Below are 17,490 nucleotides of genomic sequence, written 5' to 3'. Positions count from 1 at the left end.
TCATTGGCCAGAGGCCATACAAGGGCTATTCCCTGGACTCCCTTGGTCCCTGGGAACCCCTCCAGCCCTGACCTGCTCCACCCCTGGCTCTCAGCCCTGTGTCTCTCTTGTGATGACTCCTGGAGTCTCCTTACCCTGACCAGCCTGGGAGGTTTTAAGCACAAGGACCTCACTTTCTCCTTCAAATCTCAGCTCAACCCAGAGGCGGACTCAGCATGAAGCTAATGCAGCTTGAGTATCATCGTCTCTCCTCAGGCCCGGGGAGGGGCCTCTGCAATGTGTTCAGGTTTTGTGTTCCTGGGAAATTTGCAAAGGTAAGGTATTTTAACCACAACTAGTTAAGATTGCTAGTTCTTCCTACTCCAACTACTTGTGTCCCAGTTTTTCTTTATGTGAGGTGGTTGGAGGGGCCATGGGCACTTCTGGGATCTGGCTAAGGGGCAGTTGAATTGGGGATCAACTTAATTTGGGTTCATTGGGATATATTTATATGGTTCTCAGTCACCTCTGTATTTGATAACTCATTGCTAGCCACCTGCATGTAGAGAATGGCCTCTAGGAATCTTCCTACCCACTGTCCAACTCACTCGGCATTGTGACATCAAGGTGTCATATCCAGAGGTCATCTTGTGACATCAAAGTGTTTTATGCGGCCTGGCCCTGGAAGTACATGGGCAATAGAGGGAAAACAGGTTTGCAATGACGGAACCAGAAGCTAGGCTGCAGAAAATCCTGCCAGTCTTCAGGGAGAAGAATGTATTTTAGACATGTGCACAACAGTTAGTAAAAAAATATGCTATTTTTCTGAATTGTGTGATGTGTTTGCTTTGACTTCTTTTCTCATTCTAGGTACTCACTTTCTTACCTAATTTTGTGCTCTTTTTCTTAAAGAGGGCTCCCCAAAGTGTGTAAGCTTCAGTTCCCACAAAACCCTCCTCCACCATTTATGTTCTGTATGATTTTGGGCAAGTTGCTTATTCGTTCTGAACTGTTTCCTCTTCTATAAAATGTCAATGACAATTTGAACAGGTGAGGACTCGGAAAGCTTCATGACCTTACTCCGTTTCTGAAACCCATTACTGGAGGAAGTAACCCAGTCAAATGAAAATTAGACCAGAATATACAAATAGGGAAAGATGTCATATGCAAGAAGTAACAGTGAGCTATGAATCCAGTAAAACTTAAATCTAAATAACTGGAAATAATGTGGTTGCTGCAAACTCTAATGCACTTTGTAAGAAAGGAATTTTGTAATAGACATGATGCAAAAACAAATTTAATAATATGCTGTGTCTATAATTCCAGATTATTTCTGCAAAGCCTGGGAAACAGGAGGGAAGGAGAAGGAATATACACATGTGAACGGCCTCATCTTTTTGGAAGAAACCTTGAAATTCTTGGCATTGATAAATACAGGCTCAGGTATTTATTAAACATTTCAAAGGTATCAACCAGTAGAATCAAAATGGGAGTTCGAATTTCTGTACCTTCTTCTTCTTCTTCTTTCACGTGGGAGAGCCTCAAAGTCCTGCCACAGGAGCTGTTCAGGGGGCCAGAGCCACACGTGTCCCCACTGCCCCCTGCTTGCCCCCCAGCTTCTCCCCTGCCTCCAGCACAGGGCTGGACACAGGGCTTGGGAAGCCACTGCTGACAGCTGTCTCCTGCCCCCCCAAGCAGCAGGTCTTGGTCAGCTCAGGTGGCAACAGAATGGGCTGGAGTAGAGGAGGAAACTCTCTCCCCTTCCCGGGGGGGGGGGGGCGGGGGGGCGGGGCGGGATAACCAGGCTGGGGAAGACCGGCCATAAAACAAGACAAGGCCCACTGATGGACCAGTTGGTTCAGACCCAAGCATTCCACAGACCCTCTTCTTACACATAGTCGGACATTACAGGCCTTGGTCTTACAAACAGGTCCTTACACCAACTCAGGCATCACAGAGAACCAGACATTGCCCCCAAAACGTGGTTATCGCAGAACCAGATGTTATCTACAGAGCGCTAGGCGGCACGGAGTCAGGCACCGGGAAGGAAATGGTGAAATTCGGATTTTAGTCAACAAGGGTCACAGTGATTTTGGTGGGCCCTGGTCAAATGTGTGAAGTCTTGGCCATGCGTGAGTACCAATGAATGTGTGCTGGGTGTGTTTGGTCTTTGAAGTCAGAAAATGCCCAAGTGTGGGGCCTGGATCTCCCTCCTCACTGGAGCCCCTAAGGCAGAGCCCAGGCCTCGCCTAGACTGTGGCTCCCTGAGGGCAAGGACTGGATTTTCCTGAGTCTACAGGGTGACCCTCCCACCTCAGTTAAGTGCCCCAGGGGCCCTCACGCCAGGTTTGCTGAAGGCCCTGGCCCACCTGAATGTTCTGAGTGTGAGGCCAGCTTCCTCCCCAGTGGGCGCCCCCCGGAGCTCAGGGCTCTGCCTCCAGGGGGCGCCAAATGTATATTTCTTGACAGGCTGTCCTGGCCCCACCTCCAGGCTGAGTGGGGCTGAGGAGGAGACCTGAGTCCATCCTGACCACAAAGATGGTCATAGCCAGAAGGGGCCTACAAGCCGGCAAGTCCACTTCACCTGTCAGAGATGGTGGCTGAGGCCCAGAGAGGGTAGGGTGCTCCTGGTGAGTGGCAGAGCTGGGCTAGGACCAGGTACGAAAGGCAACCTGGCCTAATATTGTCTACTTCTCTATTCTAGGGCCTGAGGGAAAGATACGCAGTCCTTCCACCAGGAAAGCCTGGTTTCAGGTCAGCCTGTGTGGCTGGGGGCAGAAGGGGGAAGACCATCGTGCTTTAGAAGTGGCCAACACACCAAACCCCTAGACAACTCTTTGGTTCAGATGAGTAACAAAGGCCCAGAGAGGGTCAGTAACTTGCCCGAAGTCACAGAGCAAGTTGGCAGAGAAGCCAGAATTGGAAAACAGGGTTCCTGACACCCAAGATTGGACGAAGGGTGCAGAGGAGGTACTCCTGCCCTTCTGGGGCCAGCTCACACTCTGGATTCCTCAGGCTTCTTTCCTGGCCCCGACGCCAACAGCTGCTGCTGTAGGCCAGATGTGGAGACGGTCACCTGGGTCCCCTCCTCTTTGTCTTGCTGCCTTAGGATGACCAAAATCAAGGCAAAGCAGGCCAGGGAGCCCATCTTGAAGAAGAACTGGAGGCCAACAAACCTGGAAAAGGCCAAAGGGACCCTTGAACAAGGGACCTCCCTGTCCAGGGCTTGGATGTCCCTGGGGTGGGGCAGAGCGGGGTCGGCCATCATCACCCATCGTGTGGTCAGAGACACTGAAGCCTGGGGGGCGGAAAGAGGCCTCCAGCCCCAGGGCAGTGGACCCTATCACCATAAGGGTTGCGGAGACAGGGAGGCCCCTGGCGTTGACCCCTGTGGGGGTCCTTCCCTGATAGAGGGGGAGAGGCTCTGCAGAAGGAGCGCTGGGCAGGGAGGCAGAAGCCTGGGCATCCTTCCTGCCCTGTCCCTGGCCAGCTTGCAGCCTGGGCCAGCCCTGCCTCTCTCTGGTTGTCCAAGGGCTCAGGGGCCCTGACAGGTGCAACTTTAGATCACCCCACCTGCCACAAGGATTCCTTCTCCCCCATTTGCCTAACTCACCAAGGCTCTTACTTGATTTTTTTTCCCTCTAGGAAGGGCCCTGGTCATTCCCGGCCCTCCTCAGAGCTGGCAGGGACCAGCTCTCTGCTCCCAGCCCTGTTAGCAAGTCCCCTCCAACCCCCTATCCCATCCCAGCAGCCTCTTGGCCTTCAGGTTCCTCTGGGCTCCCCATTGCACAGATGGGAAGACTCAGTTCCAGAAAAGGCAGGTCTCCCAATGAGAGAGACAGAGCTGGGCTGGATCCCAGGCCTCCTGTGTCCTAGACCGGCCTTCTCCCAACCCCACTTCAACTCCTTGTCTCTCTCACAGCTGGGCTGCTCCCCCGGTTCTCCCCACACTCAACCATGACGACACGTTTCCTGCACAGACCATGGTTAGACCACTTGGGTTCAAGGCCCAGCTTTGCCAGTTATCAGCTGAGTGATGCTGGGCTGCTTTAACTCGCACTTTCTTCATCCTAAGAGTGGGGGACAGTAGCTAGCTCATAGGACTGGTGAGCTCAGTACAGGATATTGCACCTGCTACTTAGCAGCAGGGTATAAATGGGCCTCTCGTCCCTGCTGCTGTCCTACCTGGGACCCCAGGAGTTATTTCCAGCAGCCTTCCCACAGGGTCCTGGCAGTCCCCACCCCAGGTCTCACCGGTTTCGGAGCAAGTCGTGGTCATAGTAGCGGCAAACAGCCCGACGCCCACAGCTCTGGGCCCAGTGCACACAGGTGGTGTCGATGGCGCTGCCGTGGAGCACTGGGCTGGGCATCCAGGCTGCAGGAAGGAGGTGGTCAGGGGACGACAGGGCCTGGCGTTTCTGCATTACCCGCCCCCCTGCTCCCTGGCAGGCGCAACCCCCAGAGCCCCCGGGGCCTCTTGTCCCATAAGTGTCTGGCCCTCAAGCCCAGCCCTTACCCTGGTGTGGGATGCTGCCTCGCTGGAGGGCTCTCTGTTTGCATACCCACCTCCAGGGTCCCAGGTCCCATCCGTTGCCTGGGGCTCATGAACCCTAAGGTCAGGAACTGGGTCCCGCTCATCCCTGTGCCCCCAGGCCTGGCGCACAGTGTGTGTCCGAACTAAGGGTCCCAGGAAGGTTCTTTACCCAAAACTCTCAGGAGCATGAACTGGATTCCCACAGCTAGAGTCTTGTCTTCTTTCTTCACTCCCCTAATAAGTAGAAACACGGCCACGTGAGGATTAAGAGGGTCCCAGCCCCCCAGTGGCTCTCACCATCCCCTTCTCTCTCACCACCCAGGGCCAGCCTTCCCCCGGTCTGAGGGTCCGGGGCGTTGGGGCGGGGGTGGGCTCAGGCTCCCCACTCCATTTCCCTTTAACCTGTGGAGCCCAGCCCCCCACATTCCAGGCACTCCCACTAGCTATCAGGACCCTGTGCTGGCCTCCCTGGGTTCCTGCTCACAGACACCCCCACCCTCTCTCCTCACCCCCGGGCCCGCCAAGTTCCTCCTCCTGCACTCGGCAAAACCCGAAACTAGGTAGCCAGAACCTGCCTTCTAACTTCCCCAAATGCTGTGAGGCCCCAGCCTAGGATGCTGGGGCCATCACTGGCTCCTCCTTAGGAATAGCAGCAGCTAGTGTTTACGGAGTGCTTACTACAGGCTCTGTCGTTCTATACTGCAGGCCCTACCTCACCCCTCATGAGGTAGGTTCTACCATTAGCCCATTTTACAGATAAGGAGACTGATGAATGTTCAGACAGGTTAAGCGACTCGGCTAAGATCCCAGCGCAGGTGGGTGTCAAGAGTCAGAATCTGCAGCCCACTGCCTGCATTAACTCCTCTTACATGGCCTGCCTGCCGGGAAGTCGGAGTCCACTACCTTCTCTCTGGTGGCCAGCCTGTTTTATAGATCTACGTGTCTTCTCGTATTTGTGAGGGGCGCCATCCCCCTTTTAATTTTCCAAAAAACAGAGAATGAAAATAATCCCAGGGACGCCTGGGTGGCTCAGTTGGCTAAGCATCTGCCTTCGGCTCAGGTCATGATCCCAGGGCCCCGGGATCCAGCTCTGAGTCAGTCTCCCTGCTCAGTGGGGAATCTGCTTCTCCCTCTCCCTGCTCCTTCTCTCTCTCTCTCTCTCTCTCTCTCTCTCTCTCAAATAAGTAAGTAAATAAATAAAAATCTAAAAAAAAAATGGTTTAAAAAAAATAATCCCAGCACAATGAAAACTTGCAATTATCCTGCTCTGAGGTCCCAATTCCAGCCCCCAACCTAGGCGTGCTGACTTTGGCCTCAGGTAACAATTTGTCAGTCCCAGCAGGCACCCTCAGGACAATGGGCTGGGTCCACAGTGGACATATAAGTGCTCACTGACTTGAAGAGTCATGAACCACACTGATAGGGCTTGGTTTTCTGGATGTTAGCTCCTGCCGGCCCACCCACTATGGGCAGGGTGGCGGTGGGCAGTCATGTGACACTCCACTTTCTCCTCACTGTGACTGGGTGGCCTCTCCCTGGAGCAAGTAGGGGCCTGGCTCTGGGCCCTGGTACTGGTACTTCTCTACCCAACACTTGCCACGAGACCCGAGGCTAGCTTCTGAACTTCTCTGAGCCTCAGTTTTCTTATCTATAAATGGGGGGAGCGGGACTTCACTTTAGTAGGTTGCCATGAGGATGGAGACAGGGCAGTGAGAACCTGCTCTGTTATGGGGGGCCCAGGACACCCGAGTGGCCTCCTTCTTCAAACCCCGCCTTCAGGATCCCTTATCCTGCCTGGGGTTAAGGACTTCTAGGTATCCGCCGGCTCTGGCCCACGCCTGCTTTCACCTTAAGATGAGTATGAAGGAAGGTGTGTGGGTGAGACTGGCCAGGGCCGCACCCAAGCTGACCAGGAGCATGAAGGGCAGCACCAGGTGGCTGCAGGCTGAGTCGCAGGCGCCCGCCGGCACAGGGCCGCCCCCCACTACGCAGCTGCAGTTGGTGTAGAAAACCTAGAGTGGGAAGGGAGCGGAGAAAAGCCTTCAGGAGCCTCCAAGGGCGAGCAGCTGGCCAAGCGCCTGAGGCCCCTGAAGGCTTGTGAGGGACCCGAGGGCACCAACCGGCTGGGGACAGAGCTGGCTGGAGGCTGGGATTTCTGGCCACGGACACACACGTGGGCTGAGGCTGTGCGGACCGGGAAGCAGAGGACAGGGAGAGGGGCTGGGGGAGAATCACCCCCCACCACACCACACACACTCGCACACACCGCAGGACCACTCTCACACCCACACACCTCCACACACACAATCATACACAGACGTGTGCACACACACTCTCGTTCTTTCACCTGGTGAGGTCAGAACGTTCCAAATTCCTGACTGACTGTGCCAGGAATCAAAGTAACCAAGAGTGTTCTGGGGATCTCTCTCATGCTCTCTCTCTCTCAAATAAATAGATGAAATCTTTAAAAAAAAAAAAAGAAAAAGGGCACCTGGGTGGCTCAGTTAGTGAAGCATCTGCTTTCAACTCAGGTCATTATCCTGGAGTCCTGTGATCCAGTTCCTCATCGGGCTCCCTGCTCAGCAGGGAGTCTGCTTCTCCCTCTGCCCCTCCCCCCTGCTTGTGCACTCTGTCTCTCTCTCTCACACACACACACACACACACGCTCTCTCTCATGTTCTCTCTCAAATAAATAAATAAAATCTTAAAAAAAAAACAACCTAAGAGTGTTTTGGGGGAAGGAACTCAGATTTTCCAGCTCAGTGTCCCTCCCTTTCTACTTCACTGAGGTCTTGCAGGGCACTGGGTTGCAGAGGAGACTCTCCAGGAGAGAGTCAAGCACAGGAGAGAGGGACGCAGGCAGCTCCATGGGAACCCGGCTTCAGCAGGTGAGGGGCAAGGAAGGCTTCACCAGAGAGGGGTGCTGCATTTGGGTCTTGAGGAATGAATAGGAGTTTGCCAAGAGGAAAACTGAAATGAGGAGAGGGAAGGTCAGATGTAAAATCCCAAGAAAGTGGCATGAAAGAGTGCAGCAAATCTTTGCCTGGAGCGGAGAGCAGAGGGGAGGCAGGGAGGTGCTTGAGGGCTGCCCCGGGATGGCGTCGTGAAGACTTTGGGACAAAGAGGAACCTGGACTGCTGTTTCCAGAAACACAGTGGGACCGGGGCCCTGCCAATCATCCTGCTGACAACACAATGCTGGATAAAGTATTGAAAACATTGTCCTAAGGGCACCCATGTGCTGGCAGAAACAGAAAACTGCTCAGAGAGGCTGGAACCCAGCGAGGTGAGCAGGGTCCTGAAGCGAGCTTTGGCCCCAGCATGTTTGCAGAACCTTCACCAGGGAGTATAGCTTTCTGAGGTCTGGGGGCTCCAGGGCCGGAGGACAAAGCCTAGCCCTCCCTCCTGCCAGAGTCAAGTCCAATAGGAGACCCCCCCAAACAACTGGGACCCCTCCAGAGGCTGAAGTATGTGAAAAGCCTGACCCCTTTTCAAACTGCAAGGGATGGCCTCCAGGCTGGTTCAGGGGCGTGTTTGATTGCAGCCCGCATTCCCATCCCCACGTGGCCTGGAAAACTTCCAGCCTAGGATTCTTTCAGCAATGGTTTCCACCGCCCGTGCCTCACAGAAGCTAAGCAAAGCAGGAAGCCTAGGCTTTTCTTCCCCACAGAATAGAGTTTCTGACCAGCGTGTCCCAGGGAGCCTCGGCCTCTGCTGGGATAGGGTGCAGGGCTGGGTGCCATCAACCCTCAGGGTGGTCTGCTCAGCCTGGGGCAGCCTCACACACTTCCCATTGTGAAAAGGGTTGGGAGTCTGAGGCGGACTGTGGGAGCCTTGGGAAGAATTTAAGCTCGGGAGCACCAAAGCCAGTGGGGCTCCTGCAAGAGGACAGGCCAGACAGGGGAGGCCGGTGAAGAGGCCCACCATGGAGAGAGTGGTGGGCGGGGGAGGAGGATGGAGAACAGGGTTTGATTTGAGAGTACTTAGGATGTAGAATTAGGGCAAGGTGAGAGAGCGTGCGCAAGATCGGGGAGTCCAGCTGGGGTAACTGGGCGCTCTTTCCGTTGCCCACAGGGTGCCCGTGCGTGGTCAGGCTGCCACAGGCGTGCGACCTGCTGAGCACACGCCATCTGGACCTTTTTGCCCCCAGGCTGAGCAACCCACTGGGGTGGAGGTACAATGGAGGGACAGGTGAGGGGAGAAATATGCCCGGTAAGGTGGTTAGAAGAGAAAGACCTGCCCTCATGCCTTTTCTGAGTGGCCAAAGATGGCTGGGACGGACACAAAGCTAGACGCCTTCCTCTTGGGGTTTTCCCAGCTCTCATTCACATTCATCTAACTCTGGCAGCAAGTTCTTCTTACGGCTGACTCCGATCTCTCCAGCTGCCTCTGATTCTCACTCCCCCGGGGGGTTCAGCCTCACCCCCTGAGCCTCAGATCCCCCCAACCGCCCACCTCTCCCTGTCTTTCCCCTGGTCATCTACTCCTTCATCCACGGTTACTGAGTGCAGCCATGCTGGCCGCTTAGCGACCCAGCCCTGGGCCCGCGAGCTTGCTCACAGTCGACCTCAGGAGGCAGGCTGGCTGCGAGACTATTCCAGGCCAGAGCGACAGTTCCTGAGTGCTGACCAGGACCCAGGTGCACCCTCCTCCAAATACTATCCCCAGACACAACCTCTGAGGATGCTCTGGGGAGGGCACTGGGCTGGGAGGCCAGAACCCTGGGTTATAACCCCAGCTCTGGCATTAAGACTTTGGGCAATGCCTGGTCCTTTCCTGAGCCTCCCTTTCCCATCTGTATAATGGACATTAATAGGAGTGTGTACTACTGAGTGCTTAAAATTTCCCAGCCACTGTGCTAAGTACTTTTCATGGAAATTGTCATGTGGCTCTTTATTCACTATTTAATGAATTCACCTGAGGAAAGCATTTAGCACAGTGGCTGGTATACAGTAGGTACTCAATACGATCACCTCCATTTTATAGACCAGGAAATGGAGGCACAGATTAAATAATTTGCTTGAGGTAACGGAGCCAGGTACAGATAGAACAGGGATTCGAACCGGGTAGCCTGGCCTCAGTGCTCAGGGGCCCATATCCACAAAAGTTTACTGTTCCCTGGGGGATCTTGCCCCAGCTGTCAGGGCCTGGGGTCCCCTGGAAGGTCTCAGAGGTGAAACCAGGTAAAGACAGTGAGTGCTAAGGAGGCAGAGAGGCTGGGATTTCGGTGATTGCAAAGGCAAATAGTTTGCAGAGCCCACGCGGTGCCTGCTGGCTTGCAGCCCCGTCAGCCAGGTGCTTTCCTCTGCACCAGCCCGTGGGGCCCAGGTCTCTACCTGGAGGAGCCTTGGGCTTGGATACTGATGCCCCGCAGGATGCAAAGGCAGGAGGAGTTCCACATGACAAAGAGGGGGAACTCTGGAGAAGGGACGCGTTGTGGCCAGCCCGATGCTGCACCCCCCGCGCCCCCCCTCCACAGGCTCTTCTACAGCCTGGGGGCCTGAGGAAGGCAGATATTCTCCTCACTTGTCATTTGGGGGACTGAGGAGAAAGAGGAGGAGGAGTGGCTAGTCTTGGAGCCCCGTTTAAGGTTCACACAGAATGCACTGCGGCTGCTTATTCTGCCTCCTTCCCTGCTTGGAGTTCTTTGAGGGGAGGGCCCTGTGGCTCTGGGTCCTCGCCGCCCGCCCCCCTGCCCCGGCACAGGGCCTGGCACAGAGGAGGAGCTCTGTGAAGGTTTGCTGACTGGCTGAATGATTGACTGGGCTCTCTGGGCCAGCCTCCCCACTGTTTCCCTGTCTCCTAGCCTGCACTCTGCTCGCCTTCCTAAATACATGGCCTCAAGTATGATCAGACCCAGATCTGACCCTGTCACTGGCCCATCCAATGCTCCCCATTGCTCTCTCGGTAAAGGTCTTGAATGCCCTTCTTTGACTGAGCCTCACTTTCCCTCTTGGAAACATTCTGCTTCTGCTCCAACAAGTTCTTTGCAGTTTCTTGAAACTGTATGCATGTGTATGCAGACTCTGCTTCTGCAGTTCCCTCTGCCTGGAAAGTCCTTTCCTGGTTTGCTCACTTATCCTCGATGATCCAGCACAAAGGCCACGTCCCAGGAAGCCTTCTAGGACCCTCCCAGGCAGGATGCATCTTCTTCCATATTTGTCTGTACGTGTGGGGACCATTTCTCCTGCCTATCACCACCCCTGGAATTCCTTGTTTCCTTTTGCCTCTCCCCTGCACAGACAGCTGGAGTCAGATCGGGCTCACCCCTGTGCTCTGGGGCCTGGCACATGGCTGGGCCCCAACCGGCAATGAAAGTTTACTGCAAGAATCATGTTCTACATCGGCCAACAGAAGGAGACAGACCAACCAACAGATAGAAGAGCCACAGAATGAGAATGCGCAAAGATGGAGAGTGTGATGGATGCACAAAGACAGGGAGGGGCAGAGCGCAGGGGAGGCAGAGGGAACAATCAGAGGCCTGACCCACCTGACTTTTGTCCAGGGCTTCCTGGACCAGCCGGCCTGTGCAGCCTGCCTGGCAGGGTGTGAGGTATTCAACATGGGTTCTGGGGTCACAGACAGGGTTAAAGTCGTCCAATGGGCAGGAGCAAGGCTCTGTGCAGGCTGGAAACAGGTCCGGTCCAGGCAGGTTGCTGGTGGGAGAGAAGGTGGCAGGGTTAGCCTGGCTTTCTGGCTCTCACACCATGAACTGGGGCCACCTCAGCCCTGTGCCCAAGGGGCCTTTTTCTTGATGGGCTGGATTGCTTCCTTTTCTTAGAAAATTCGAGTTATGTCCGTTGGACCAGGTACGACACCTGACTAGCTGTGGAATCACCCACCTGTCCCTGCCTCTCTCAGGACCTCAGTGTCTCTGTCAGCTCTGCTGGGAACCCCCTCCCATGGCCACCCTGCAGTCTCACGGCCTCTCAGCTCCCTGTCACTACTCTGTTCACTGTGGCCACTGCATGACTTAGTCCCGCCAACTCCCTCTGGAGGGCCTGCCCCAAGTCCCAGGAGCACCCCTACTCTAGTCAGCTGGGAGATCAGAGGAGAGGCTGAGTCTGAGGAGTTAGGTCACCCTCGGTGAGGTGCGGAGGTGGCCCCTGGGACTCAGAGGAGGACCTGACTTCATGGCTCAGAGGGAGAAAACCTGCCAGGGAGCCTACGACCAGGCTACAAACGAGGAGGGGGCCCCAGTGGGCAGCTGAGGGTCCTGTGGGCTTAGGCTGGGTGTGGGCAGAGGCCCAGGCAGCGGGGCAAGTCTGGCCAGCTTAGTGAGATCTCAGTTCCCTGGAGAAGAGGTTCAACTCAACAGGGGGCTGGGGAGGTGGGTAGGACAACTGGGTAGCCAGAGTTGGGAAGGGGGCCTCGGGGAAGAGGTGAATGCACTCTTTCCCTCAGGAGGGGGTTTCCCTCTGACAGTGGGTAGGGGGAGATCATCTCTTCTTCCTTCGCTGCCAAGCAGGAAATGGAACGGGCTGGCACTGCCTGAGCTGAGGTGGCACCAGGGTGCGGGCTTCCCAGGGGCAGGCACCCCTCAGGTTGCCCTTGCCAGCAGCAGGAAGGCTGAATGGATGAGAGCAGGGACTCTTCCGCAGCCCCTTGCTCCTGTGGGGAGAGCCCTGGCTCTGCCCCTCCCAGCTGGACAGCCCAGCTGGGCGACTTCACCTCTCTGAGCCTCACTGTCCTCATCTGTGAAATGGGCATAATGGTACAACCCATCTCAGAGATGCTGTGAAGGTTCAATGAGACAGAATATGGGAAGAGCTGGGCTGGATGCTGGGTGCGTGGGAGACCTCAGTTCTTGGCAGCTGTCGGTATCACTAGCTGGGCTGAAATATGAGAAAGCCTCCTGAATTTGCTCAGTTGGTCCCAAAAAGCTTCGTCAATGAATTAGAGCCCAAAGCTCAGTGAGTAAATTGCAAGAACAAAGATGAGAACACAGTGAGATGAGATGTCAGAGTCAAGGCGAGAGGCAGAAGAAAAGGGAAATAGGTGTGTGTGCTAGGCTGACTTGTCTCCATTTACTTTTTTTTAAACTTTTTTAAAATTTATTTATTCATGAGAGACAGAGACAGAGAGAGAGAGAGAGAGAGGCAGAGGGAGAAGCAGGCTCCCAAGGAGCAGGGAGCCCGATGCGGGACTCGATCCCAGGACCCTGGGATCATGACCTGAGCCGAAGGCAGACGCTTAACCATCTGAGCCACCCAGGCGCCCTCCACTTACTTTTTGGAAGAAAAAAAAGGGGAGGGGTCCCTGGGAGGCTCAGTCGGTTAAGCAGCCAACTCTTGATTTCGGCTCAGGACATGCTCTTGGGGTCCTGGGATTGAGCCCCATGTCAGGCTCTGTGCTCAGCGAGGAATCTGCTGGAGATTCTCTCTCTCCTTCCTCTGCCCCTCCCCACCTCATGCGTTCTCCCTCTCTCTTTCCCCCTCCCTCTCTCTCTCTAAAATAAATAAATAAATCTTTTAAAAAAATAAAAAAATAAAGGCCCTGGCTCGCTCCTCAGACCGGGGACTGTAGAGGGTCTGGCTACAGCTCCACCGCTGTGCCTAGAACAAGGGCTCTGCAGAGGGGAGGCAGCAGAGTCGCCTTACTGTCTGGGAGGAGGGACAAGGAAGGAGGGGAAGGGAAAGGGTGACGGGGGAGAGGCTGTGATGTGGGGCCTGGGCCAGAGAGATTTGCTGAGCCTCCGGCAAGGCGGGATAGCTGGCATGTGGGTGGAGGGAGGAGATGCCCAGGGAGAGGTGGGAATGGAGACAATCGGGGAATTCTAGCTGGGTCTTGGGCCAGCCTAAGCCTGGAGCAGTTCCCAGGAAAAGTGAAGTCATTCTGGAGAAGAGGCAGCGATGTAACTTCCAGCACCCTCTCGAAGACAGCCCCCAGCGGGAGAGAGCATATACCTGAGGGTGGGAGGACAGAGAAACGGGAAGGGAGCTAGGCATCGGAGGCTTTCCTCTTGGTGCCGCCTCAGATGTGGGAAAAGAACCTTGAGTTTTAGGGTCATGGAACAACATCATTTTAGCCGCCAGGCTCTAAGAACCGCAAGTCTTCAAGGCCTCTGGGGGCCAACCCCTTCCTACGGCTTAAGTCCCTTCTGCAGCGTCCATGACAGATGCCTTCCAGCCCTGCTCGCCCCCTCTCTCTACACCCCCACCCCCCGGGGGATGGAGAGGGTGCGGGCTTCCCAGGCAGGCCTTTCCCCTGCCCCGGAGCGAAGCCTTCCCCACGCTGAGCTGGGTCCTGCTCTCTGACGTGGCCTCTGCCTTACCTTGGCCACTCTGGAGATGCCATCCGCACAAGTGGCTTTGCCCTGGCTTGGCTTCCACCTCTCCCCAGACCTGAGCTGTCCTGTCTGTGAAGTTCCATCCTTGCCCCTCCTAGTGTTGCCTGACACCTTGACTGGAGACTCGGAGAGAGAAGTCCCACTGCTCTGAAGCCAGGTGGGGAGGGGAGGAGAAGGTGCTGATGGAGAGTGAGCTTTGAGGTAGACGGGCACCCCATTCCCCTGGCCTTGTCCGGGCCCCCTCCCTGACACCCCCGCCCCTTGCCTCTTACACACTCACCCAGGCTGGCGGGTGATGCCTGCAATCTCGTGGGTAGAGCAGCCCATGAAGAAGAGGGGCAGGCTGAGAAGAAGGCAGAACAGCGCCCCCAGCAGGCAAAGGGCACCACAACGCATGGGGCCCAGGTGGAAGCGCTTGACCAGGATGCCCCCGACCACGATGCCCACGATGGCTGACGGGATGCTGAGGCAGCCTATGAGCAGGTTGGCGTAGGACGCTGTGACGGAAAACTGGCGCTCCAGGAACTTGGGCAGGAAGGTGGCCATGCCTGCTACCGTGGACGACATGCACACCTGGGACAGGACCACCAGCAGGAAGATGGGGTGGCGCAGGGTCCGCAGCAGCACCCTGGGGAACACTGTTGGGGTGAGCGGGGAGAAGGTCAGAGTGCGCAGGCCAGCCGTGCTTTTGTTTCTGTCCAGTCTTGCCCTGTGCAGTTGAAATTGGCCCATTCCTTCCATGCCGTCTCATTTAATTCTACTGCACCCAATTCCATCCCGTTACGTTTGACTCCTTCCCATTTAATTCTATTCTGCTCTTGAAACTCAGTTTTGTTCCATTCCATTGAATTAGATTGCACGCTATTCAATCGTGCCTCTTTCCATTTGATCCTATCTAAAATTCGATTCCATAAAGTTCTATTCCATACCTCCTATTCCATTCATCTCATCTCATCCCACCTCGGTACATTTCTTCTGTTCTACTTCCTCAGCTCACTTTCCCCCACTCAGTCTTTTTCATCCTGTCCTGCTCTAGGTCTTTCTCAGAAAGACCTAGAAAGAAAACAAGCCAACCCTGGCCTTTGTTTTCCCTCTTGTGTCCCCAGCACGGGAGAGCAGTCCCTCCCCTGATCTCCCATCCCGAGTTTCTATGCTCTGCAGCACCTCACCTCACATACCACATGTTTCGCTCAGCCACTTGACTGTCACCCCACCAGGACATAAGCTTCATTTACAGCAGGGATTTTTGTCTGCCATGTTCACTGCTCAATCTCCAGAGCGTAGGGGCACAGCAGGCACTCAGCAAATATTTATGGAACAAATGAGGGAACGAATGGATGGAACTGCAGGCCAATATGGGACCAAATGTCACAATGTTGGGGCAGAAGTGAGACCTCCAGAGAAGGTAAAAACTGAGCAGGCTTGGTGCTGGGTGGCTTCTTGAGGTAGGACAGAGGTAGGGCCTGAAGAATGGATCTGAAGGAAAAGGAATTCCTAGTAGGGACGCAGCAAGAACAAAAGCACATAAGAAGCGATGGGTCGGGCTTTGATGACCTCCCCCATCCCCCATTATCTCCTAACCCGGTGCCTTGTGTACAGCTTTCCTCATTGCAGGTCTGCCAACCTGTAAGGCACGTGATGGGGGTAAGTCTCGAGGAAGAGCCTCAGGGGCAGCCCGGGTGACGGCCAAGGCCAAGAATGCTTTCTCTTCGGACACGTGCAGTTCTCTCTCCACTAACATCAAAAGAGAAAGGCATGTGTTTCTGCCCTCGGGAGGTGAGCTGAAAGTTAACGTGAGGTGTGGGGGAGAGAGGAGGAAAGGCCCTTCTGAGAAGACACGTCAGAGGAGCAAACCACCTGGCAGTCGGGACTGGTGGGGAAAGATGGCCCTCGGGCTCCTCTGGGCCAAGTGGGAGGTCCCGTCTGTTCCTGCAGTAGCAAGACCAGGGTGCATATCGCTGGAGATCTCTGTCTGCCCTCAGAGCTTGGCCAGAGCCCAGTCAGCTAGTTCTCTAGCCCCCTGGGTGGGCCAGGAACCATTTCCTTAGAAGCCAGAAAATAAAGACCAACAGTCCTCGTACGGTGGGTAGGAACTGGGCTGTGGAATTCCCCTTCCTTCGTGTCTCAGGCCTGCCTCCTGTCCTGAGTCCCCTGTCCTACACACAGCGCACTGAACCAGCGTCTGGAGTGAGGAGGTGTGACACGTGGCCTGCACCCCAGGTAGCTGCTCCAGCATTCCTCCCTCCTGGAGCTGCCCTGGCCAGGATTGGCCCAGGCCATACCGGTGCCCTCACTGGACAGGTGGGGCCCAAGTTCATCTAGAGCGGCCGGAGCAAGGCCAGAATTTGCCAGGGGTTTCCTGACTCCTAGTGTAAAGGCCATTCCACCTGCAGGACCCCACCCCGCCCACATTCCTGGGCCTCTCCGGCTGCCAGAAGGCTCTAGCTCGTTACTTGCTTCTATCTCCTTCTCCTGTGCTAATCATCCCAAGTGCACTTTGTACCCACCCGCTATCTCTTCAGCATTTGCAGCCGGTCCTTAGAACAGATGGAAAATTCCTGGAGGGCAGGGCTATGCCTTTCACTTAGACTGGGATATCTGCTGGGAACTCCCGGGTCACCTCTGTTAGATAGCTGTTCCCTTAGCTTAGTGCCTCCTCCGTTGGGTAGGCTCCTCCCCACTCAAGAGATTCAGGAGCCGCCCACAGCTCAGAGGCTCCCTCCACCGTAGGGATAGTCTTTCTTCCCTTTGTCAGGGGCCTCCCTTAACTCAAGGATAATGTCTCCCGCATCAGACAGGGGCCTTCTCTAACTCAGGGACTGTCTTCTCTCAAGAATTTTGGCCTCCTCCAGCTGAAGGGCCATGGTTCCTCCTCCCTTTGGCTCCCCCATGGCCCCATGTGGTCAAGGCCAAGCCTCAGGTTACCATTCCCTCTGGAACTCAGCAGAAAGCCCAGGAGCCCTGCTTGCTGACCAACTACAGGGCCTATGGCTAGCCCTGCCTTGGTCTCCTCTAGCCTCATGGAGAAGCAGAAACCACCAGAGACAATCTGCCCAGGACACCCACTCCAGGATCCAATTTCAGTGATTGGCCCCAGCTTCCCCTCTGGGCAGAAGCCAAAGCAGTGATTAATAAACTCTCCCAAGGAGCAGCCTGCTGGGGCCTTCCAGCAGCTGGGGGGTGATCTGAGGTTAGGGAGTCTAAGCCCCTCCTGCCTCTAGGCCAGCCCCATGCAGTCCAGCCCTCCCCTTACCCCGGGGAGGCTGGAGAACTGGGGGTTGGGTTACTGGTATCCCAACATCAGGTCTTAGGACACACTTCCAAGAATTGGGCCTAATTAACTTCCTGTTTCAAGAGTCCTCAGCGGGGGCAGGGGTGGGTGCCGAAGCAAACCCCTCGGTCATCACCCTGCCAAACCACAGGCAGCTCAACTTACTGTCCCAGGACATGATCAGAATAATAGCAGTAGGCCAGGGGTGATAAGTGAAAAAATAATTATACCTTATGGAAGTAAAGTTTTGTTTTTTCTTTGAATAATATACAAAAGGCTTTCCATTCATCACCCCCATTTGATTCTCCTAATAGTCCTTGAGGGAAGCAGAGCCAAGGATTATCGGCCCTGAGGGTTCGGAGAACTGAGAGGAGGGAGGGCCAGGCTGGCCAGGGGAAGGAGAGGAAGAGCACTTGAA

At 55.3% G+C, this 17,490-nt stretch overlaps 1 protein-coding gene across 1 annotated transcript in view; it reads right to left on the bottom strand.

The window, feature by feature from the left end:
* Positions 1–2,470: 2,470 nt before the first annotated feature.
* SLCO2B1 (solute carrier organic anion transporter family member 2B1) overlaps positions 2,471–17,490 on the bottom strand; it is a 45,524-nt gene continuing 30,504 nt past the window's right edge. Inside the window, exons 9-14 of the mRNA XM_028116017.2 lie at positions 14,082–14,439; positions 11,003–11,168; positions 6,362–6,525; positions 4,683–4,747; positions 4,234–4,354; positions 2,471–3,155 (exon numbers count right to left, since the gene is read on the bottom strand). Of these exons, the coding sequence (XP_027971818.1) occupies positions 2,975–3,155; positions 4,234–4,354; positions 4,683–4,747; positions 6,362–6,525; positions 11,003–11,168; positions 14,082–14,439 (1,055 nt within the window). The 3' untranslated portion in view covers positions 2,471–2,974. The remainder of the gene's footprint in view (positions 3,156–4,233; positions 4,355–4,682; positions 4,748–6,361; positions 6,526–11,002; positions 11,169–14,081; positions 14,440–17,490) is intronic.

Source organism: Eumetopias jubatus, unplaced genomic scaffold (genome assembly GCF_037043125.1).
Source record: "Eumetopias jubatus isolate StellerSeaLion01/CBP00866 unplaced genomic scaffold, mEumJub1_p1.0 scaffold_13, whole genome shotgun sequence".
NCBI classification, from domain to species: domain Eukaryota; kingdom Metazoa; phylum Chordata; class Mammalia; order Carnivora; family Otariidae; genus Eumetopias; species Eumetopias jubatus.
This window is presented reverse-complemented; position numbering and strand designations above follow the sequence as displayed.